Below are 22,188 nucleotides of genomic sequence, written 5' to 3' on the forward strand. Positions count from 1 at the left end.
ATGCCACGAAAAGTAAAATCATATACGGGCATATTATTTTCTGGTATTTTTGGTAGATTTTTCAAAAAAATTCAAAAGCTTCGCTCAGGTTTAAAATCAAAACTTTATCAACCAATAAATATAAAAACTTTTAATTTAAACGAAAATTAGACGAAATACTTTATTATAAAAATAATTGAAGTTGCGCTTAAAACTAGGAATGGATGAGAAAACAGTTCAAAATGAGATAAATAGAATTAACAAATGCGAATGGTGTTTTTGCCCATGACAACAATGGCTCCTTCGTCCTGCACTTCCTTGAGAGCATCCTCGAACTGCTCTCGAGTAATTAGCTAAAATAATTAAAAACATATTCGTGAATTACAGAACAAAAATTATAACTTTTGTTAAAAAATACGTACAATCTGGGACCCCTCCTTGATCTCCTTGAACAATTTCTGATAGGGAACGGTGGGCACCTTGCCCTTCTTCTTTAGATTCTCCTTGATTGCGGCTACCAAATCGGCACGTTTCTTGCGGGCAGCCGTGGACAAGCCAGTGGTAAGGATACCCACGTCGATCTTGCCCGATAAAGGATCCGTCGCAGACTGCTTTAAGGCTTCTCGATGCAGCCTCCAAGCTTCCTCCACATCTTGAAGCTCCACCTCATTGCTTAGACGCACCTTAGCATGTGCCTCCGAAAGCCGGATGAGACTTTCCAGCTGCCTGGGATAGGCTGATATCTGACCACGGCCAGCGCCCACCTTACGCATGTCCACGTAAGCCTGAATCAATCGTTGCTGTGCTTCGTCCGACAAGGTCGGGGACAAATGTTCACGTGCATAGGCAATATAATCGCGCAGTACACTCATATCCTGGAATACACACAAAATATAGCATATGTCATGTATAAATAAGATGTCATTACTTACAAACATAGTGTCCTCTTCTTCGTGACGGGTCACATAGTAAAGAGAAACCAAGTGGCTGGCCAAACGTTTATCAAAGATCTCATCTTGAGGATCGAGAACCAAGAAGATCAAATCGAAACGAGAGAGCAGCGTGTGGGGAAGCTGAACATTGTCGATGATGTTTTTGCGCTTGTTCCACTGAGACTCTGCGGGATTTGCGGCAGCTAGGATCGATGTGCGAGCATTCAGTTGGCAGATGATGCCTGCCTTAGCGATACTCAGTGTTTGCTGTTCCATCACCTCGTGGAGCACGCTACGGGTTGAGTCATTCATCTTGTCGAACTCGTCAATGCAGCAGACACCGTTGTCGGCCAACACCAGAGCACCGCTGAACACAATGAAACCATTATGAGTTTAAATGATGAAGGAGTAGAAAGACAACTTACGTTTGCAGAACCAGCTGTCTGGTCTCTGGGTCCTTGGTCACATAGGCTGTTAAGCCTACGGCAGATGAGCCCCGACCTGAAGTATATTGTGAACGCGGCACCAGATTGTATACGTATTGAAGCATCTGGGACTTGGATGTGCCAGGATCTCCGCACAGCAACAGGTGGATCTCTGATCTGAAATTCTGGCGACCAAGGGTAGCGTGTTTCTTTTTGGTACCGCCAAACAGTTGCAGCAGAATGCCCTTCTTGATGTCGTCGTTTTCGTAAATCGAAGGGGCAATGGCTCTTGCGAGGCGATCATAAATATCGGGCTTTTTAGCCAGCAATTGGAGCAGTTCGATGCGCTCCGGAGGGAAAATGTGGTCTTTGCTGTACGACATAGAGAATATTTGAAAATCTTTATATTTTTAAGAATTACAACGCTTACCCCTCCTCCTCTTCGTATAGACGCTTGTTGTCCACTTTTCTGAAGTGTACCACATCTACGTGAGTCTTGTACACACTCTTCACCTGCATTCCGCTGCCCTTGAGCGGTGTCGCCCTGTAGATGCCAGTGACTGTAACACGATCACCTGGCTGAACTTTGTCGACGAGATCATTATGAGCGTATAGCAGCACATTGTGCGGTGTCTGGCCGGCGGCCATATCATCCGGCGACTCCTGAAGCTTGATGAGCTGCTTGTCAGTGAACTCGGATCGATTATGAATCAGCCGGAAGCAGTGGTTGGTGTTGCAGTTGGTGCATAGCGTAGGCTGGTTGATTCGGCCACGATCAACTTCGACGGTGGTGCAGAACGAGCAAATGTTGCAGCTGAAGAATGCTTCACGCATCTCAGGAATGACGTTCGACGATCGAATTACCATTCCGCTGATGCTTATAAGTTGGTCCATATCCTCCGGATTCAAGGAGCGCATATTACGCGTCTTATCCGCGTTAAAGGGTCGCACTTGGATCTGATGCTCTAGCAGAGCGGCAGGATAACGCTCGAAGAACATTTCGTTGATAGCCATATCAAAGCCGGGTATCACCTCCTGGGGGTAGCAAATAAGTTGCCGGTAGAGGTCCTGATCAAAAGTCTTCAGATGCGAACAGTTCAGGTTTAGATATGGCTCCTCCAGAGTGTGAATCTCCTCTAGCTTTTGCAGGTACAGCGGCTGGTTCACATCGATGTTCTCAGAGATCTCGTCTTGCTCGGCACTGGGATCGATGAACCGCATGATGAACGATTTAAACTTGGATTTGCACTGGCTCACAACTACATTGGTGCCCCAGACGACAAGCTGAGGAGCCTGTGAGGACTCCGAAACTGGATCAGTGGTTTCCGAACCTTTTTCGGGAATGGGTTCCAGCTACAAAGATGCGCAAAATAATTTTTGGTTGATCAATAGGTTTTCGTATACTACTTACACCGGAGGAACCGCCAATGGCCACTTGGCGGATGCGCTTATCCGTCCGGATGTCAGGACGCGCACGCAATGGAGTACCCCGAATTCCAGAACGCGGTGTGCGAATGGAACCCATCGAACTTGGGGTACCATAGTTGAGCGGGGAACTAAGATCGATCTCGCTCATGTTGGCACCCAAACCACGAGCCGGACTGGTAGCCGGCAAACTAATATTACCCGGCGACGTTGGCGGCAAGCTGATATTGTCCGAGGGGCGAGCGCCAGTCCTGCCTGGCCCCATACGCATTGGTGTCTCCACATCCTGTGTAGTGATTCCTAGAAGCAGAGAAACGCCTTAATCTCAAACCGAAACACACGCATTTTACAAATTGTACCTCTTGTGGGTGTGCGAGCTCCCTGCTTTGGAGTAGCAGCTCCGACACTAGGGGAACGAGCAGGGCTTGACATTTTCGGAGCGTACTTCTTATAATTCTATTCTCGATGAGAACTAAAATAGTTGTGTATATAAACGATGCCTCGCTGGATCGCTGCTCCAGTAAAGCGCGGGAAATTATGACAGATGCCAGCCAGAGTGTTGTCAAACACCTTGGGTATGTACAAGTGTTGGTAAACTCTCGTTTAAGCATTGCGCGCCAAACAAGCGGCCAAAATTTATGTGCTGGCATAGACATAGTTTTAAATTAAAAGAAACCAAAATAGCAATTTTAGGGCACTTTTTAGGCGGCTGTTTTTATTTTAAATATTATTAAAAATATGGCTTTAAAAAATACACTTATCAATTGGCTAAAACATTTTTGGTATTTTTCAACGGTCTATTCAAACGATAACCGATAACCGATAGGTTTGAACCTTAGCTAAATCAGCGGGAAAATATCTAAGCTTGCAGCACTGGTCACTGTTTCCACCTACTGTGCAAATTTCATAAAACCCTAATTTCAATTGAAAATAATTGGTTTTACTTGATCCGCTCTTAAGCCGCAGTAATGGTAAGTACGCCCAGGCCCTCACTGTAGCCGCCAGAAGCCGGGAAAGCGAAAATTGGCCACCCAGTGTGCCTGTAATTCGAGAAAAAGCAAGCCGAAAATCCGATCCAACCCGCTGACTGTGCCTCTGTCGACGCAAGTGGAGCTCCTGAAGGGGAGACGAGAGCGGAGAAACAACGCCCCCTCCACCAATCTAAACAATCAACCAAACCCACCAGCATGTACCCCTGGAGCTCGTCCTCGTACGGTGGACAGGTGTCCAGTTCCTCCTTCCCCCGGGTAAATACTCCAACTTCCAGCTCCACCCCCTTCAAATGTGCCTATGTGTGTGTGCCTCGTCTGCTCGATCGCTCTCTCTCTCTCTCTAAATTTCTCTTGGCCTCTTATCATGCGACTAATCCTCCGGAGCCGCTCTACGTCGTGCTACTGACATCGCTGCTTCCTTTACGCTCGCAGCAAACTTATCTAAAGTTGTCGTTTTCTCGAATCTCGTTCGTCTCCATGTTTCTGATAGCAAGCGATGTTGAATACCGTCTTTCTTTTCAGACCATGCCGAATGGTTTGGATGACCAGGAGAAGCTACTCGCCGAGGCGATCGGAGCCGCCCGCAAGCAGGCCTTCCAGATGAACCATTTCCTGGACAAGGAACGGATGCTGGACTCGCTCAAGTGTGCCAGTACGATGCTCACTGAGCTGCGGACCTCGCTGCTCTCCCCCAAGAGCTACTACGAGCTGTGTAAGTAGCACTTAGTCATCATGGAATGAACCTTTTTTCTCACCAAGCCCCTCCGTTTATTTAGATATGGCTGTGACCAACGAGCTGTGCCACCTGGAGCTGTATCTTAGCGAGAAAAGCGACAAAAAGACGGATCTTTACGAACTTGTTCAGTACTCTCACACCATTGTGCCCCGCCTGTACCTCCTGATAACCGTGGGCATTGTTTACATTAAAAACGACTCAACGTTGAAGCGTAGCATCCTAAAGGATCTGGTGGAGATGTGTCGCGGAGTTCAGCACCCGTTAAGGGGTTTGTTCTTGCGCAACTACCTGCTACAGTGCACTCGCAACATTCTGCCCGACGTAATGGTAAACACCAACGAGCACGAGGGTAATGTCTATGATGCAATAGACTTCGTTCTAACGAACTTCGCCGAGATGAATAAGCTGTGGGTGCGCATGCAGCATCAGGGTCACTCCAGCGAAAAGACGAGGCGTGAGAAGGAGCGCGAAGAGCTCAAGATCCTGGTGGGCACTAACTTGGTTCGACTGTCGCAATTGGAGTCGGCCACGCTGGAGACATACCAGAAGCTTATCCTGCCAGGTATCCTTGAGCAAGTGGTCAGCTGTCGGGATGCTATTGCCCAGGAATACCTTATGGAGTGTATCATTCAGGTGTTCCCCGATGAGTTTCATCTCCAGACACTAGACCCCTTCCTCAAGTCTTGTGCCCAACTGGAAACTGGAGTGAATGTCAAAAACATTATTATATCACTGATTGAACGACTAGCGGCCTATAATCAGCGGAGCGGCAAGGTAATCTCCACCACCCTGCTTTAGATACGTTGGAAGTTAACATTGTTTCCATTTTCCAGACCAGCGGTAATGCAATTGATGCCATCATACCCGCTGAGGTTGAGCTGTTCGAGGTCTTTAGCGTCCAGGTGGCCAATATAGTGCAGGCACGCACGGATATGCCCTTGGAAGACACTATTTCATTGCAGGTTGCTTTGCTAAGCTTGGCTCAGAAAGTGTATCCTGATCGTGTGGATTATGTGGACAAAGTGCTGGGCACTACCGCACAAATCCTGCAGCGCATGAACATGAACAAGTATTAACAATTCTCATTGACTAAATTTAGTAGAAACTAACAGATGATCGTTTCAGCATTTCACATCTGTTGTCCGTGAATCAGGAGTTGTCCAGGCTACTGCGGATCTGCATCGACTTCTACAACAACGCACTAACTATTATCCAACTGAACAACTTCTGCCCCCTTCTGGAAAAGTTCGACTACACCTCCCGAAAATCTCTGGCCTTGTATTTGGTGATGAACATCTTAGACAACGAGACTCTTGTAACCACGGCCGACCAGGCGGACAGCTTACTGACCATTATCACACCTCTTATCAAGGACGATGATACGAACAAGGACAACCCAGCGGTCGCAGGGGTCAACAGTGCAGACGCAGAGGAGTTTGCCGAGGAACAGGGCGTTGTGGCAAGGTGAAATTGGTTTTCTCGAGGTTTAAGTTTGAAACTTTTATCAACATCTAATCTTTATAGGTTCATCCATCTTATGCGTTCTGATGAGCCCGATATGCAGTACAAAATGCTGCAGACTGCCCGCAAACATCTTGGCAACGGTGGCGGCCCACGTCTGAAGCATGTCTTACCGCCCCTGGTCTTTGCTGCCTACCAGCTGGCGTTCAAGTACAAGGCCATTTCTGAGCAGGACGAAAACTGGGACAAGAAGTGCCAAAAGATTGTGCAGTATTGCCACAGTACCATCAGTGCTTTGGCCAAGGCTGATCTGGCCGATCTGGCGTTGCGTTTGTATCTGCAGGGAGCTCTGGTCATCGGCGAGATTGGCTACACGAACCACGAGACAGTGGCCTATGAGTTTATGACGCAGGCGTTTTCGTTGTACGAGGACGAGATCTCCGACTCAAAAGCCCAACTGGCAGCCATAACGCTGATTATGTCCACCTTCGAGCAGATGTCATGCTTCGGAGAGGAGAATGCCGAGCCCCTGCGGACGAACTGCGCGCTGGCCGCTTCCAAGTTGCTGAAAAAACCGGACCAGTGTCGTGGTGTGGTGGCCTGTGCAGCTCTTTTCTGGAGTGGCAAGTAAGTTGAGAAACTAGAGGACCTCTAATGAATATATTAAATAATACCTATCCCCTAGACAAAACGGTGAGGAGATGCGTGATGAGAAGAGAACCCTGGACTGCCTGAAGAAGGGTGCTCGCATTGCCTCACAGTGCTTGGACACTGGAGTGCAGGTCCAGTTGTATGTGGAGTTGCTGAACCATTATTTGTTTTACTTTGAGCGCGGAAACTCGCTTATCACGGTGGCCATGCTTAACCAGGTATACCCGGTTCTCACCACTTGAAATGAAAAGCAAGCTTATTTCTTTTGTTTCCCAGCTTATTGCCAAGGTTAACGAAGAGCTGCCCAACCTGGAGCCAAGCGAGGAGACCAAGCAGATTGAGAGCCACTATAAAAATACACTGGCACACATACGCAGTCGCATGGAGTCCAACGATTCAACGTTGGAGGTCTCCTTTGCGGGCATCACCCTCAACTAGATCAGCCCACCCACCTTGGACACATCCAGCACTAAACGGAAAGCTGAACGCCAGGAGGGCGTGCTGTTAGTTATCCAAATGGCCGCAGGTCGTTATGGCATCAAAATTGCATGTGTGAAAAATGAAATTCCATGGTTAGGAAAGTTGTGGGCCTTCGACCAAACAGCAGAGTGCTTACTGACTTTTGTTTTGTCAATTTAATTTCGATCGCGTAATTGTAAGTGCAAAGTAAAAAAACATTCTTGATTATTTTTCCTGATTTAATTAGTACGATAGCTATGTATGCGTAAATAACCCCAAGCAACAATATTCCCTCAGCAAGAATATTGTGAAGATATTGTTAAACAAAAGAAATGATTATACAATATTACATACGATTATCGATTATTGCCCGACACGTTATAATTATGTATTAAAAAAATAATAAAATTAAGAACAACCTGTTTTGGAGAAGCATTCGCTTAAATGTGTGTAACCTGAGAAAGTGAATCAAAAGCTTTGGTCGATAAACATGTAAAGTAATTCGTTTATTAAAAATATATTAGCCGTAAAGGTTGCTTCGGTCTGTCAATCAGTTAGCTTGGCTTCCATTTCCATGCCAGTCCAACAGACTCTCGACGATCCAATAATATTCTTCTTTTCATCAATCACATGCGCTGCTAGGGGGGCTGACTCCAACTTCCGATTCCGATCTAGTTCATATATCCTTTCTGTTGTGGCAGTTATATTGTTTTCATTTTGGGACCAAGGCGGTGGTTAAGGTGGCAGTTTTGTGTTGTTTCGAGTCCAGTTAGTGGGTGAAAGAATTTTTTTGTTGGAAGGGGGGCAGGGCCTGGTTCTGTGGGCAGTTAACTTGTGCATTCGCGCAACTTAAAGCTAATCATTTTAGTCACTAGTTTCTAAACATAAACATTATAGATAAAAGCGCCTAATTCATTTTGAGTGCCGTACAGCAAATGGAAAATTTTGAAGCATGAGATAAATTTGTTTTCGTTTCTGCATTGCTCGAGATTGCTCGGTGCGAGGCGTTTTAGGCCCTATTTATCCTATTTCGCCGACTTTACATTGTAGTAGTTGTAGACATAGGGCCAGGAGGCCAGAACGTACTCCTCGATGCCGCACTCGTTGTTGCCGCGCAGGATGCGGAAGTAGCCACGTTCTCCCCACCATGGACCCCAGGAGTTGGCAGCAATCTATTGATAGAAAATAGTAATTATTAAAAATAATAATATTTTATACATATTTTTTGAGAAGACACTCACCCAATACTTTTCGCCATTGTGCTCCTCTCCCCAGCCGACCAACTTCACCGAGTGGAAGCCCTTGGGAGCTCCCCGATTGGCAGCCGTTTGCCGGTAAATGCCGCCAGAGTACGAGAAGAAATCGCGGTAGACCCGCATGGTGGCCTGAACCGGGCCGGAGTGATAGATCTCAGCCATGATGTCACCCTCGCGATTAAGAGTGTATGCTGGACCGACGGTGTAGAAGCTGTCGCGATCCACGTTGGGAGAAGGCCTGCAGCCGTTGGCCTTAAGAGAACGGCTGTTGTGGCGGATCTTGCAGGTGTCCCGTTGCTGGGTGTAGGGATAGCAGCTGTCATCGACAACACCCTTCTTGTGCAGGAAGCGCCAGGCGGCGTCCAGGTGGCCGCCATCACAGCCCTGCTGGCGACGAGTGCACGACAGGATATTCTGGGCGGAGAGACGGACGGCCTCCTTGCCCTTGCTCTGGATGGCGAAGCGATCGCTGGCCACCGAGGTGGTGGACAGAACCCAGGAGGAGCCACACCAGCCCTGGTCGGGCACCTCAGATATGTAGCTGGGCCAGCGCTCCACGGCGTTGAAGGAGCTGGGCAAGCCGTCGGTGGGATTGGTCAAGCGGGTCATAGCCTTCACGCGGTAGGTTGGCTCCTTGGTGCCGAGACGCAGGCGCAGACCCTCGGCGTACTTGTGGCCCCACCACTCGTCGTACTTCCGGGCCGACCAGCCGAGGTTGTGGATGGAGTTCACACTGTTGATCAGCTCATCGTCTGTCAGGCAGAGCTCCGTGTCGCACTGCACCCGACCGCCGTCCTGGCAGCGGCACTCGTTGCAGTTGTCCCACGTGCTGTTGAACTTGGTGAAGTAGTTGCCGTTGTGCAGGCAGGTGACCAAAGGATCCGCCTCACCAAAGCAGAAGGATCGGTAGTCGGGACAGCAGTCGCTGGAGTCATCGCGATCGCAGAACTCGTCACAATAGCACAGAGTGGCTGTAAAGGTGACAGGATAGGATATTCTTAGCTAGTGACTCCAAAATGCATTCCAAAATTAAAAACCTATCCAACAGTTTCCTTAGAAACGTGATATTTCATCATTCAAAGTAATCCCATTGATGACTAACTTCTACATTTATTTATGATGATTAATTACTTGGTTAACTACTCACTGGAGATGGGCACCGAGCAGCCGTCGTGCCTGTCCTTGCAGCAGGTATTGTGCACGGCGCAGTAAGGTCCTGGATAGTCCCGCTTCAGGGTGTGATCAAAGGCACTGGCCACGCCCACTAACAGGGCCAAGAGGCCCACTATCCGGGCGCAGTTGAGAGTCATAGTTCCTGGATGGGTTTCTAGTCAACAACTGAAACGAAGAATGAATGGAATTTTATCAAGATTAACATTTTGTATATTTACATTTATCTCAAGACACTATCTAATCGCATAAATCTGACCAGAGAGATAAGCGTATTGCAATTTGTCGCAAATTAGACTTCGAAATAGCCTTGCAACTCAACCGACAAAGCTAACAAATTAGGCAAATGAGGAAGGGGAGGGAGAACCCGTTCCGATTTGGCGGGATAATTAATTTGTACATCTTCTTTCGGATACGGGCCTGCTCCTCGACGGCAGCCCGCTCATCACGAATTCACCGACCGTCCCAGGCAGTCCCAAACAGTTAGCAGTTACCTTCTATCTAGGCTATATATATTCTGATGACGACAGCTAGTTGGCCAAGAAAGAGAAGAAGCCGAAGCCCTGGCCGCGGCTGAAGCCAAAACACTTTTTTTCACTTCCAAACTTTGTTCGGTCGTTTCTTAAAATCTGTGGATTCGGCAACAAAATTCAAATCTGCTCACAACAAACGAAAAGTCACTCTAGGAAGCGCCCCTTTATTTAATGTTTTTTGGCGTTTTAATACGCTATTTGTTGATTTTTTTCAAACTGATTATTCTGGAGACGAAGACTAAACTTGTTTATCGCTGAGAACGCCAAGACTGAGTTCTGAGTTTCATAAATAAATGCAAATTGCAAATAGATTTTCCTGTTTCGCCTGGTGACTTTTGACGTTCGACGTTCGGTTGGCTAAGAACATAATGGTCAGCGTTTTGGTATTTTGGTAAAGCTTTGTATTCAATTAAATCGAATCGCAAACGTATAAATATCTTCTGAATCACAAATAGAGGCGGCAATGGCCAAACAAAAGTCTCTCAGGTTCTCAAACATATCCCCACCTTCTAAAATTTTTTATTTCTCGGTCGATTGTTCGCTAATGCTGAACCCGTTTTTAATTTAGTGATAATTAATTTGAAAGTTCGGGTTGATAATTAATTGCCAAATCAATTGGCAATAACGTTTGGCGTGAAGTTGCGGCGAGAAAAAGATATTTTTCTACAAAAAATTGATTGAACTGTAGATGAAGCTCTGACGAAGCGTTATTCTTGGATCTTGGCAAAGATTATTTGCCAAAAACTTCGTTTTCTTTTTCATCATTTTTTTTTTGTGTGACACAGTAAACAATAAAGATAGCCAATCTTGTCCATCACTTTGGGAAGTGTTGGAGCTCGGCTAACACAAACACCGCTGTTTACAATATATCCCTTGTGGAACAATAAATATTGATCCGCTTACAGAACTCCATTAATACCAAGGCATTAAATCGATTTGTTGACACAGCAGTCTAGTGTTCTGATCCGCCAAACTACGCTTGGAAAGCTAAACAATTTTATTGACCAGTAACCGTACGCAATACTAACATTTTGAATACTTTGCACAAATTCGAGTCAAATTTCCGCCAATTATTTGAAACAATACTTTCGTTGTTAAACGATGAGTTTACGGTTCAGACGTTTCAATTTTGTATTAATCACTTTTGGATTTCTTTATCGTAGCGTTGTTCCGACTCCGATCGCGGTTCGTTGTTGAATGAATTCAGTTAGAATTATGGCCCGCCACTTAACGTAGCTGCTTCTGCGGATTCTGTTATTGCTGGTGTTGGGGCAGCGCTGTTTTCCGTCTCTGATCTCGGGTGCTGTACGGCGTAGGTGGCTAACTGGTGCCCGGGGAGGGACTAGATGGCTATGGACAGCAAGGGAGCACCGGAGAAAGCTAACAGAGAGGCTAACCGCGAGAGAGAGCGCTTCCCAGTCGTTACTGTTACTGCCACTGGGGCGTATACGTCATATGCACGGGAATCTGTTAGCTTAACAGCCCACCGAGTCAGGTTCTCAAGGTATTTTGGGGGCGAAATGTTTGACCGAATTTGGCAAGTGGCGGTGCAAATGAAAGCAGACACAGTGGCCATATAATATAAGTCTTCCCTTCTCCCATAAGGTAAGCGATTATCAGCAAAAGCCAATTTTTTTGCAAATTCCTTGGCCAAATTTTTGTGCGCAGCTAATTTAGTTTGGGTTTGTTTTCTTTTCTGTTATCTGACCCAAAAATTGATAAGATACATAAGTGCGATAATTGGACCCAATTCGAGTTCAAGGCTGCCAAGCAATATAATCGAATAAAATCAAATTAGACCCCGGTTATGGCTCTATCATATGAAATTGATACTGCAATCAATTCGGAACAATCTGCAGAGATTTTTCTAAAAAAAAAAAAGAAGAGCTATCAGATGCTCCAGTTGGATTCGGGATGTCATCATCGACGCTGTACTGTCTGTCATTTTACTTGGCACCGATTCGGGACTTCTGCTCTTTGCATGCCAGTAATTATCATTAAAAGTTTTTTTTTGCAATGTACATATCTTTGGAAGAGTCTCGTCATCTATATGAGATAAGCCAAACAAACATTGTGGTCATCAGTTGGCTTGTTTATGTTTTGGCCCTTCGGGTATGATGTCTGGAATGCCAAACAACTAACAGGAAACTACGCTCCAAAAATCTATCCCCTCAAATGACTCACTGTTTTCTATTTATTACATTATAATATGAATCACATTGTGGGGCCTTTTACGCTTATAGCCGAAAAAAAAGTTAGGAAAGCCAATTAAAAGCCAAGTCTCCGGCTCTGAATGGATAACAAATCAGACGGCAATGTGTGAAATAAAGCTATCAGACGGCATTAAGTCGCTCTGTCGCCCGACGCGATTTGCATGACATTAAACTCAAGTTTTATGGCCGATTTCTGTTCGTTTCGGGCCAAAAGAGACAGACAAAGCTCAACAAGAGATACGTAGATGGAAACCAGAGCGATTCAAAGTAATTCCCCTTTCTCTAAGTAATCCGACCCCGAAGCTGTTAATATTTTTGGAAGGTATTACTAAGACCTGGTTGCATTATTTCCTAGATAAGAAAAATTTTGCAATGGTAACTAAATAAATAATCTTATCTGATTTCCGGTGCAACGCGACGCTCACCGTGAAATTCGCACGAACAGTTAGTGACATGAGTAATCTATGAATATTTGAATCTAATTTTCGGGATTACTGATGACAGCACAACAGCTGCTGGTGCATTGATATACTGGCATGGGGGGTATGCCGTGCAATTAGCTACAAACTATCAACGTGAGACACTGATGACAATCTGCCAATCTCAAATGAGCTGGCTACTTAATGAAGCCATTAAAAAGACGTTAGACGTTAGGTTGGGTGAATGAAACACGTTCGACTACCAGGCTTATCATCGCACATGCCCGCCTCGAACTGGCCAATCAATTAGCGAGTATTTATACATAATTATGCCATTATTTAATTGGACCCCGATTATTCGAAGTATGGAGCTGGCTATTTGTGGCCAAAAGCGTATTTTTATTGATACGCACTGCGGCGGAATGGTGGTACGCCCCGATAGATTGTTGGCATTCCAAAGGCTTTGTGTCATGAGCTCCACTCCGGAGAGTACTACCATGCCATTTTATTAGAATTGATTTTTTCAAGCACCTGAAATCGCCAAAGGCGGAAGGCTAAAAAAAAAGAGTATGTGATACATAAAAGTAGTTCAAGTACAGAAAAATCCAATGCCAATCCCGGCTGGCATGTAACTTCCTTATCGCGGATGTTATCGATACGATTTACATTGTTCAATTTTGAGGACTGATTGATTCTTTCGACACAGCCCAAAAAAAAAAAAAAAAAAATAATGATATCTTGGGTGTGGGTCGCCGTGGAAACTTTTTCCATAAATTAGTGCGTTATATTGTTATTTTATTGTCTAGGAAGTGGCGAATGGAATCTTAATTAGCTGCCCTGTCACTGATATCCGAGCAGCACTTGCCTGAAAAAATACGTACTTCCACGAAGAAATTTGGTCTGGCCCGATTAACTCAGCTATTTGCAGAAATTAATATGTGTGGTTAATCGTTTCCGAATCGAATGAATTGCAAAGTAAACACACATAACAAAGAATGCATAAAATCATTGAGTATTTTCCAAGGCATTTTCATCCATCCATAATCAATTTACTGATCATTAAAAAAGTGTATTTATTTGCACAATTCTTTAACGGGTTGTCTTTGTTTATGAACGTGAATATGAGAATGGGAATTTTGAACTTGTTGATTAAACAATTACTGAAGATGCAATATAAGCCAGGAGGAATTTTTGGCTTTCTCCTTGACGGTCGGGGTCATCGGATGGAACTCTAACCTTGGGCCTTCTGATTAAACGAATATTTCGGCATGAATCCAGTAAAATGCACTTTAGATGTTCATGAATCGATTCGCTATTTTCACAATTCCACGGAAAATTCAATGAAATATTTGAGGTATTTGGCAGTCCATTCTCACTGTGGAATCCGAGAGATCCGAAATATGTCTTCAAGGTCGAGGTTTCTCTATTTGGCACGCAATAATCGCATCAGTCTGAGTTTCGGGAGTGCTGGACAAGTCGTGACTGGACACAGGGAAGTGTGACCACAAAACCAATTAATTTAATTTCGGTTTGTAATTTTTGGGAATTTCTGGGTCGGTAGCCCCCAAAGAAAGGGGGGTCTTCAAGGGGCGGAGGTCAGCATAAAGAATAATAAAAGACATTCTTCTTTTTTTTTGTTCTTTGGCATATTTTCGTTTCATATTTCGAATTGACGATTCGTTTCAATTACACTTCAATTGTCGGCATCGAGTGCAAGTTTTTGTGTTTTATGCAATTTAAATACTTTTTGTGTTTGGCCGTGTGACATTGAAAGCGAATTAATATATTAAAATAAAAAAAATACAACAAAAGTGCGACGACAGAGGTGTCAGGCATATTAAACGCTGGAATTGTTTATTCGCCAAAGTATTTTATTTATGCGATTGCAGACAAAGTGCTTGGAATTTGACAGTTTGACAATTGGTTTATTATTGCTCCGGTCCAGCTGCTGGCTGCCCAGTTAGCCAATTTATTGATCGGCTTCGATTTCTGTTTTTGTTTCCGGGTGCAGGCTCCCCAGCCACATCCCACATCCCACAACCACACCCACCTCAACCTCAGATGGACAATTCATTTTGCGTTTCCATTGTTGGCATTTACATTTTACGATTCGCCAAATGACGCAGGTTAATTACGATTTGGCTTTAATCGTGCTGGTATTTATCGAAAAATCATATCAGCAAATTGCAGAGATTAGCCGGCCCAGCACTAGTTCTATTTATAAGAGTTGTTTCACGAAAGAATGGAAAGCATTTCAAGCAGCCAACCCACCAACCCGCTAATTTTAAAACATTAACAAACACTCCCACGTCACTGGTTAATGAGTTTGAAACATTCACGGCTAGCTGGAAGATATTTATGTATATTTCTGATAATTGGCAATAGTGCGGGCACAGGGCATAGTTTACATCGTATATCCCCCAATGGCATATCACCCTGAAAGCCGCTGGTTCAACAATTAAGAACTCAAGAGTTCTTGGGGTATCAGCAGCTCAAGGACTATTACATCGTGTCACAGTTGAATCATTGCGCATTTTATGGCAAATAAATATTTTCCTGTTTATCGCATTGTATGTTTATTAAAATGCCTTAGACAAATAAAGCTATCTGCTGGGATGTTTTGGATATTTTGGTAGGTGTTGCTTGCGTATTTTCCATCTACCAGCTGGCCAAGAGATACAAAAATGAGATTGTTTTCCTTTGCCTTTTGCCCATTGTTGATAATTAATAATTCGCTCATCGAAAACAATTGGCGGGGCGGGATGTGTAAGCTTCTATATTTAGCCATCATATAGTCGTCGACTTATTAGCAGTGCAGGTTTTTATTCCACCGGACACAGGTGTACTAAGTACCCTTCAAAATTGCACTCTACAGATCCCACACACAACCTCTGAATTGTTAATATTGTATAGATGTTTTTGTTTTTTGGCATGTTTGCAGTTATTAGTAATTATCTCACTCGACAGCACCTCCTCCGGTGAGTCGTCCAAATTAGGCGGTTTGTCAATCATTATTCGCATTCATCATTCATCCCATCGCCAAAAAGCGAGTAATCCACCTCCTTCCCCCTATTTCGAGTGCAATGTATTATGAAACAAAGCGAGATCAGATGTTTTCAAGGCTGTTCCGTAAGTCGTAACATATTGGTTGGGAGAACAAGGCCCTCAAGCACCAGTTCGCGAGACCTAGCCCAATCTTCACTTCCCGCAACCAGAAAGGCATTTTTGGTTTTCCTATAAACCAGCAGGCACTATAACCAGTTGGGAATTATAAAGTCTGAGGGTTGATATCTCTGAATCAGTACTTTTGTACTCCCAACAGAACATTAACAGTGCCATGTTAGGCTCCACTGTTAAGCGCCACTATCGCTGAGTGGACGATTTTTAATGGGCGCTCTTCTTGGCGCTGATTTATGGGCCAACGCCGGCTGGCTATGGCTGTGGTCTTGTGTTTATACCCGCTTTGTTTGCCGTTTAATTTTTGCTTTGTGGTGTGTTAGCACTTAAGTTAAATGCCTTCCCATCAAGTTTCTATATTGTTGCAGCGAAGGGTACCAAAATAAACCGAGGGGTCATAAAACAGTAAGCAAAATAGACAACATGAAATATTTACAGGCCAACTCTAATAATAGTATTTTTTTTTTGTGTTTCTCCTGTTTTGTGGGTGGTTGTATAATCTGAAACTGTGAAGCTTACTCCCCCCATTGACTAATGACGTCAATTATTGGCTATGTTCGATATAGCCAAGGGGTCTATTTCCCAGAAGTCTCATGTCCCTAAGGTCCTACCTACCAGATATTAGAACTTTTTGAGATCAAGTCTCCCTCGTAGCTACTATGTGGGGATTATATCGGTAAACATGTGTTGAATTATACTTATTATTAATTGCCTTGCATGTGCTCGCGACAAATGTTTTAATTATATTGAGAGTAAATGCGTTCGATACGGTGTGCCCCATATTCGAACGCCTACGGTCTCTTGGGCATCGAACGGGCCAGTGGGACAAGTCTGGTAATCTCAGATCTTGGCGCTTGGCGGCAGCGACGCCCTGCCCCCCGGCATTTGGATTTGGATTCGGTTTTTTGCTCCGGCTCGTTACGAGACAGTCGGACTTGGATTTCAAGCTCTGTAAAAAAATCAGAATGTTATACAAGCGGGTTGTCTGTGTGCCTGTCTGGAGCGTTGGTGTCAGCCCGGGAACTGGGGTTCTGATCTTGCTTCTGATTCGCATGACGAATTTTTTGCCAGGCACTTTCTTCAGTACGGCAATCAGCCGAAAAAGGCAAAAAATTACAGCCTCAAGGGGAATTCGTTTGAAATTCCACTCACCGCTCAGAAGGGTGGATATAGTTTTTATTAATTTGCGCTGCCTTGCCAAATAACTTGCAAGCCGTAAACAAACATCTTGAACGATCTGCCAAGAAATTCTTTTCATAGAACCCAGATGGTTGCCCAAGCAATTACTTTTACTTTTCGACCCACGAAATGAGTTTAGAAAGCGTCCCAAAATAATAAGGTAAACCGCCCGAAAATATCTGTTTATTTTTCTGGGAAAAATAGCAAAATACCCCATGGGTTAATTGGGTTAAAAAGCTCACCACAAGAATCCCTCAATCACTTAATATTCATGCCTGTCACTTTCGCAGATGTGTCGCGACCAGAAAGTCATTGTCAATGCCAAGTGCGAATCATTTGGCGTGCGATAGATACAGATACATCTGTATCTGCCCGCAGATACATGCTGTATCTTTTGGATACGACTTTATTGCGGCCTCATCTAATGTCAGTGACACTTTTTCAGTGTCAATGTCTGCAGTGTCGTGACTGGTCATTCTCACATCGGGCTTAGTGTTTTTTGTATTGCGATTTGGTTGTGGGACAGACTGAATCATTGTGATGATATTCAGCTACATGGGATTGTTTATACATAGGTATGACGTGCCCCCAAAAGGAAACCGTTTGCGGTTTGGGGGCTAACTCTTTAACGCTTGGCTTCTGCTCAACAATGTCGCCTCAATTGCTCGCCAGTTTGGTTCATTTTTGTTCCATCATTTTGCGCAGTTGGGCCAAAAAATTTGTGTGATGTTAATGGGTGATATGTCATCATAAATTAATTGCTTCCCGAAAATAAATTGGATCAAGAGAGTACCTAAACAAAGGAGCTCATAAATTAATTTTACTTGTCGGCGGGATAAAAATGTAACAATACTCTGTATGAATTAAGTGGCTAAAATGTTTTACATACTCCGACTATGGGCCACTCATTCATAAGCTTTTATGGCTCTATCTACGCTCCACATCGGTAGATGCTATCGGGCTGTCACTTTCTGGGCCTCTGGGGGTTTCACTTTGGCCAAGTTCAATTAGCACTTGTTGCATAATTAAAAGTGACAACAAGTTCCCCCGGCTTCGATCGCTGGGCGCCACTTTGGAGCTCGCCAAGGTGTGAACTGCTAATGGGGCACAAATATCGTGGCACTAGCGTCTAAACTTGGTCGGGTGAGAAAAGCAAATACCACCTTGCCGCCTTGCCTCCCACCAAACATCAGTGACGCCACACGGTAGATCCGTATTTGCGGCTGCATTCGAGAGCTTGACTCAATGATAATCGGAGGTGACGTCATTTGTCAACCTGCTGACAGCCGGCCGATAGGTAAATGCATTTTCCATTTAGCGCCATTGAATCACTGATTGAATGGAAGTGAATTGAAGCTATAAATCAAATCGAGTGCCCGTGGCGAATAGTTTGGCATCCGTAGAACAGAATGATACGATCATTCCATCACCTGGGGAAAGGTCAGAGTTCAGTGTCGGGATGGGGGCGTGGGTGTGGAGCCGCAATGGGCCCCCTAATGGGCGAGGCATAACCACTTTGTTGGCATCTTAATAACCATAATAACTATTTGAATCAATTACGAAAATATGCAAAGATCGGTCTAATATACGAAGCGTGTCAATTGCGCATAAATAAGCATTTAACGTTTATTTTTTTTCCTCTAGCTTGTAGATTCTAGTGAAATGACCTTAACCGCCGATATATTCAGTTAGGAGTGCGTATATATCAAAACGATGACGGAGCGATCCAATGTAGAATGCAAACTGCTTGTGATGCAATTTACATTTTAATTGGCCAGAGTTTCGTTGTTAGCCCGGCCAATCCATTTAAATGGCGCTTTGCCTAATGACAACGTCACGTTCCAGCCTACAGTGCTACCTGGCTAACACTTCCCCCCCTTTCAAAATCGTGCTATGCAAATGACCGAGCTGCGTTTATAGTTTCATTGATTATGTTAATACTTGGCAAGTCGTAAAATCTATGAGAATTATGTTAATGCAAATCAGATCGGCGACACAACAATCGAAAGTATAGCAAAGTTAGCTGTTTTGAATTGGAGGGTGGAATTATTTTAGAGGTCCAAATACCTCAAACCTCAGACCAGGCATGGCTTACCTGACAAAAGTTCAAAATCCCCAAACACAAAACCCGAAACCCAACCATCCCGCAAACAGAGATAAATATGACATCACCTGGACAAGACCAGTAGCTACATGACGGGCTCACTCACCTTCGTCAGGTGTGCGTATGTTACCGACTATGTTTTTGTTATTATTATTATTATTCTGTTTTTATTTTTTTTGTTATAATTCGAAAGGCGGTGAAGGAGGGGGAGGTGCCGGAACTGGACCGGACCGAGTGCTGATTGCGTGTTTGGCTTGAAAAACTGACAAATTTATGAGATTAGCGGAGATGTGAATACCAAAATCACGGATACTGCTGTATCTGCTCTTATGTAGATGCTCTTGGGCAAAGGGGTGTTGTGTTACAGATTGCTCGACTTCCAGTCAAAACGGTGCTTCCTGCCCGAATTCTGGTTAACCTTAGAACCATCCAACAAATTTACATAAACCCATTTACGGCCAATGGGCTTTGATCAGCACTTTTTGCGCCGCGATCGTAGCGATATCCGATCCCTTTCAGGGGTTACACTAAAATCAAAAGAGAGTGCATTCAGAAAACCATTTGGCAGCCGTCTTGGCCGGGCAATGCGTTCAAGTTCACGGTCAGTAGAGCAAAATACACAGAACTAGAATAACATGTTCCCCTGGTTGTTGCTAATGCCGAAAGTAAACATCGCCAGGCGTAGGAATTCCAGCTGCGGATCGCGAGCAAGACGCAATCCCCCGAGCTCTGGACTGTCTATTTGCATAGAAAACAACAACCGACCTGAGATACAAATATTGTTAAATGCACCGTATCCGTAGACCACCTCTTTCTTCCGCGATGATCGATTGCATTCGTGGCGGTGTTGTCTGTTGTTTTATTTCTATCTTTTTTGGTTGTACTTTTTTTTTTTTTGGGTTTTGGGTGAAATGCATCGTGTCGGTCAGGATTTTAGATGGCGTGACTGGGTTCAGTTGCTGGATTTAGTATCTGGTGAAGGCATCTGCTCTGCACCCACGAACTGCCATCAGCGCTTTTAGGCAGACCTGATCTTGGCTCCAAAGTGGCACAACATCTTCCCGACTTTCTAGTGCGTTTTATGAAAAATGCAAGTACGCTTAGAGATCTTAGATTTCGGCTCTTGGATCGTGGCTAAACATTTTTATTAATTTTGAGTAATTTATATTCTGGATGTCTACTTTCTTTCTCTGATAATGTTTTTATAGAAGATACTAAACTTTATCAGATACTGTGTATAAGTAGGTTAGAAGAGCTTTTCTTTGGATTACCCCTGCTTATCTGATTAGTCTCGGTAAATGATTGAGGTGGTAGAGTTCAAAGTATTTCAACTTTAAGCCCTGCCTCATATTTAAGCGGATATCTCCCAAAGTCCCATGGCTATAAGACGCTAATTGTTTGTTGGTTGTTTACTGTTTGTCCAACCCGATAATTTTACAGGTACGAGTATATAGCTCTGATAGCTGTCAGAGTCAGTCCCACCTGTTGTTTTTTGCCGACTCGGATATCGGCTTGTGGGCGAACACTCGTTAACCGCAAATCCAGAGACAATCCATCTGATATCGGTTTCCCGCCAGGCCACGCATTCAATTACCATTTCAACACATTCGATCGCTTGTCGCTCGACTGGATTGACTTTGTTTGTCTTGATGCAAGTCTATTGCCCAAATCACCGAATCTCTCTCACCTGCTGCAGACAATTCAATTGGCAATCACAGCCACCAATCTAAGATACACTAGCACTTCGGATTCAAATAGCAATCGATTGAAATTAGCGTCAATTTTTGGTTTAAGACGTGATCTCTGATCCGCACACGGGTTTGCTGTCGCGACAGATTTGGAACTCCGACTGAGACTGAGATTCTGGCTGGCCACTGAGCCAAGTTAACGACTGAGGACTGTGAGCTGTGGGGAACCGAAAATACGAGTGCAACTCCAAAAGCCGACAACGCCAGCCGACAGCCAGGCGGCGGTAAACGGCGGACGGCTTCCACTTTTCGCCGAGTTAACGAAAAATCTTTAACAATTAAATTTCAGACAAAAGACTTCAGGCCGTGTATAACGACGAGTACAGTTCAAATTAGGGATGTCGGAAATATATCAAATTATCGATATATCGATATATTTTCTCTTAAAAAAATATTATTATCGTGATATTTTTTGGGCAAAAATAGTCGATAATAATATTTTTGAGTTGGTGTTCTCCGATATTTGTTGCGAAAGAAAGGAAATGCAGGTTTACTTGAGTATGCCATTTTGTAGTTGGGAGACAAATCCGTTGGAATTCTGGAACTCACAAATTTCAACGATGCCGATGCTAGCGAAGGTTGCTTTAAGTTTTCTTATCACGCCTGGAAGTTCGGTTTCATCTGAACGGTTGGCTTCTGCCATTAAATGTATTGTCTGTGACTCCCGTAGTCGAATGACAGACCAGCATATAACCGAAAGAGTTTTTTTTAAATCATTGAAGAAAGATTTATTTTGTAATTAAGAGTAATTAAGAGCATTAAATAAGAGAATTAAGTAATTAGAATTATTAAGTACATATTCCATGAATTCCATGAAACTTTTTTTTTTTGTATTAAGTTTTTTTTATAAATAAATTTGAATACAATGTCCTTAATAATTTTGTTATTTTTTATTTCAAAGAACTTAAATAAAAGTTGCTTGAGAGTGGGTATAAATATTTGTTGTTTTTTCAATTCACTTTTTAAATAAAAAAATATGTCTTATTTGCAGTTCATGGCGGATGAAAACACATATTAAAACCTTTTTTTAAATTTAAAAATAACCTTTTTTCAAATTTAGCTGACTATAAAAAATATCGAAAATACTCGATATATCGATTTTTTTGGGTGATATTTCTGAATATTATCGATTGATATTTTTTTCACAGCAAATATCATCAATACGATATTTTTTCAAAAACCAACAACCCTAGTTCAAATACCAACAATTATTGATACATATAGCTGAGCAGTTTTTAAAAAATATTTTTAGATATTAAATTTAATGTTAAACCTTGCATAAACCATCTTTTCGCTCATCATCATCTGGTGACATCCATAGAGTGTCTC

General features: G+C 43.7%; 3 protein-coding genes across 5 annotated transcripts; 1 reads left to right on the forward strand and 2 right to left on the reverse strand.

The window, feature by feature from the left end:
* Nucleotides 1–162: 162 nt before the first annotated feature.
* dpa (disc proliferation abnormal) lies at nt 163–3,308 on the reverse strand. The gene is made up of 7 exons (XM_017235377.3): nt 3,121–3,308; nt 2,748–3,061; nt 1,767–2,689; nt 1,337–1,708; nt 912–1,278; nt 402–854; nt 163–332 (listed from the first exon to the last, which is right to left on the reverse strand). The coding sequence occupies exons 1-7, from the start codon at nt 3,191–3,193 to the stop codon at nt 237–239; spliced, it is 2,598 nt and encodes an 865-aa protein (XP_017090866.1). The 5' UTR covers nt 3,194–3,308; the 3' UTR covers nt 163–236.
* A 287-nt stretch (nt 3,309–3,595) lies between these two features.
* Nucleotides 3,596–7,409, forward strand: Vps35 (Vacuolar protein sorting 35). 2 transcript variants are annotated; one of them, XM_017235302.3, is made up of 8 exons: nt 3,596–3,732; nt 4,276–4,465; nt 4,530–5,263; nt 5,323–5,558; nt 5,615–5,953; nt 6,014–6,577; nt 6,636–6,819; nt 6,878–7,409. In XM_017235302.3, the coding sequence occupies exons 1-8, from the start codon at nt 3,730–3,732 to the stop codon at nt 7,037–7,039; spliced, it is 2,412 nt and encodes an 803-aa protein (XP_017090791.2). In that variant the 5' UTR covers nt 3,596–3,729; the 3' UTR covers nt 7,040–7,409. The 2 variants fall into 2 exon arrangements, with proteins under 2 accessions (XP_017090791.2, XP_017090790.2); XM_017235301.3 differs by having other exon boundaries at nt 3,611–4,008.
* A 136-nt stretch (nt 7,410–7,545) lies between these two features.
* On the reverse strand, nt 7,546–20,967 carry Swim (Secreted Wg-interacting molecule). Of its 2 annotated transcripts, none has more exons than XM_017235305.3 (4): nt 20,799–20,967; nt 9,464–9,654; nt 8,302–9,287; nt 7,546–8,232 (listed from the first exon to the last, which is right to left on the reverse strand). In XM_017235305.3, the coding sequence occupies exons 2-4, from the start codon at nt 9,624–9,626 to the stop codon at nt 8,086–8,088; spliced, it is 1,296 nt and encodes a 431-aa protein (XP_017090794.1). In that variant the 5' UTR covers nt 9,627–9,654; nt 20,799–20,967; the 3' UTR covers nt 7,546–8,085. The 2 variants fall into 2 exon arrangements, with proteins under 2 accessions (XP_017090794.1, XP_017090793.1); XM_017235304.3 differs by lacking the exon at nt 20,799–20,967 and adding an exon at nt 11,048–11,279.
* Between the last annotated feature and the right edge of the window lie 1,221 nt (nt 20,968–22,188).

Source organism: Drosophila bipectinata, chromosome 2R, assembly GCF_030179905.1.
Source record: "Drosophila bipectinata strain 14024-0381.07 chromosome 2R, DbipHiC1v2, whole genome shotgun sequence".
Lineage (NCBI taxonomy): Eukaryota > Metazoa > Arthropoda > Insecta > Diptera > Drosophilidae > Drosophila > Drosophila bipectinata.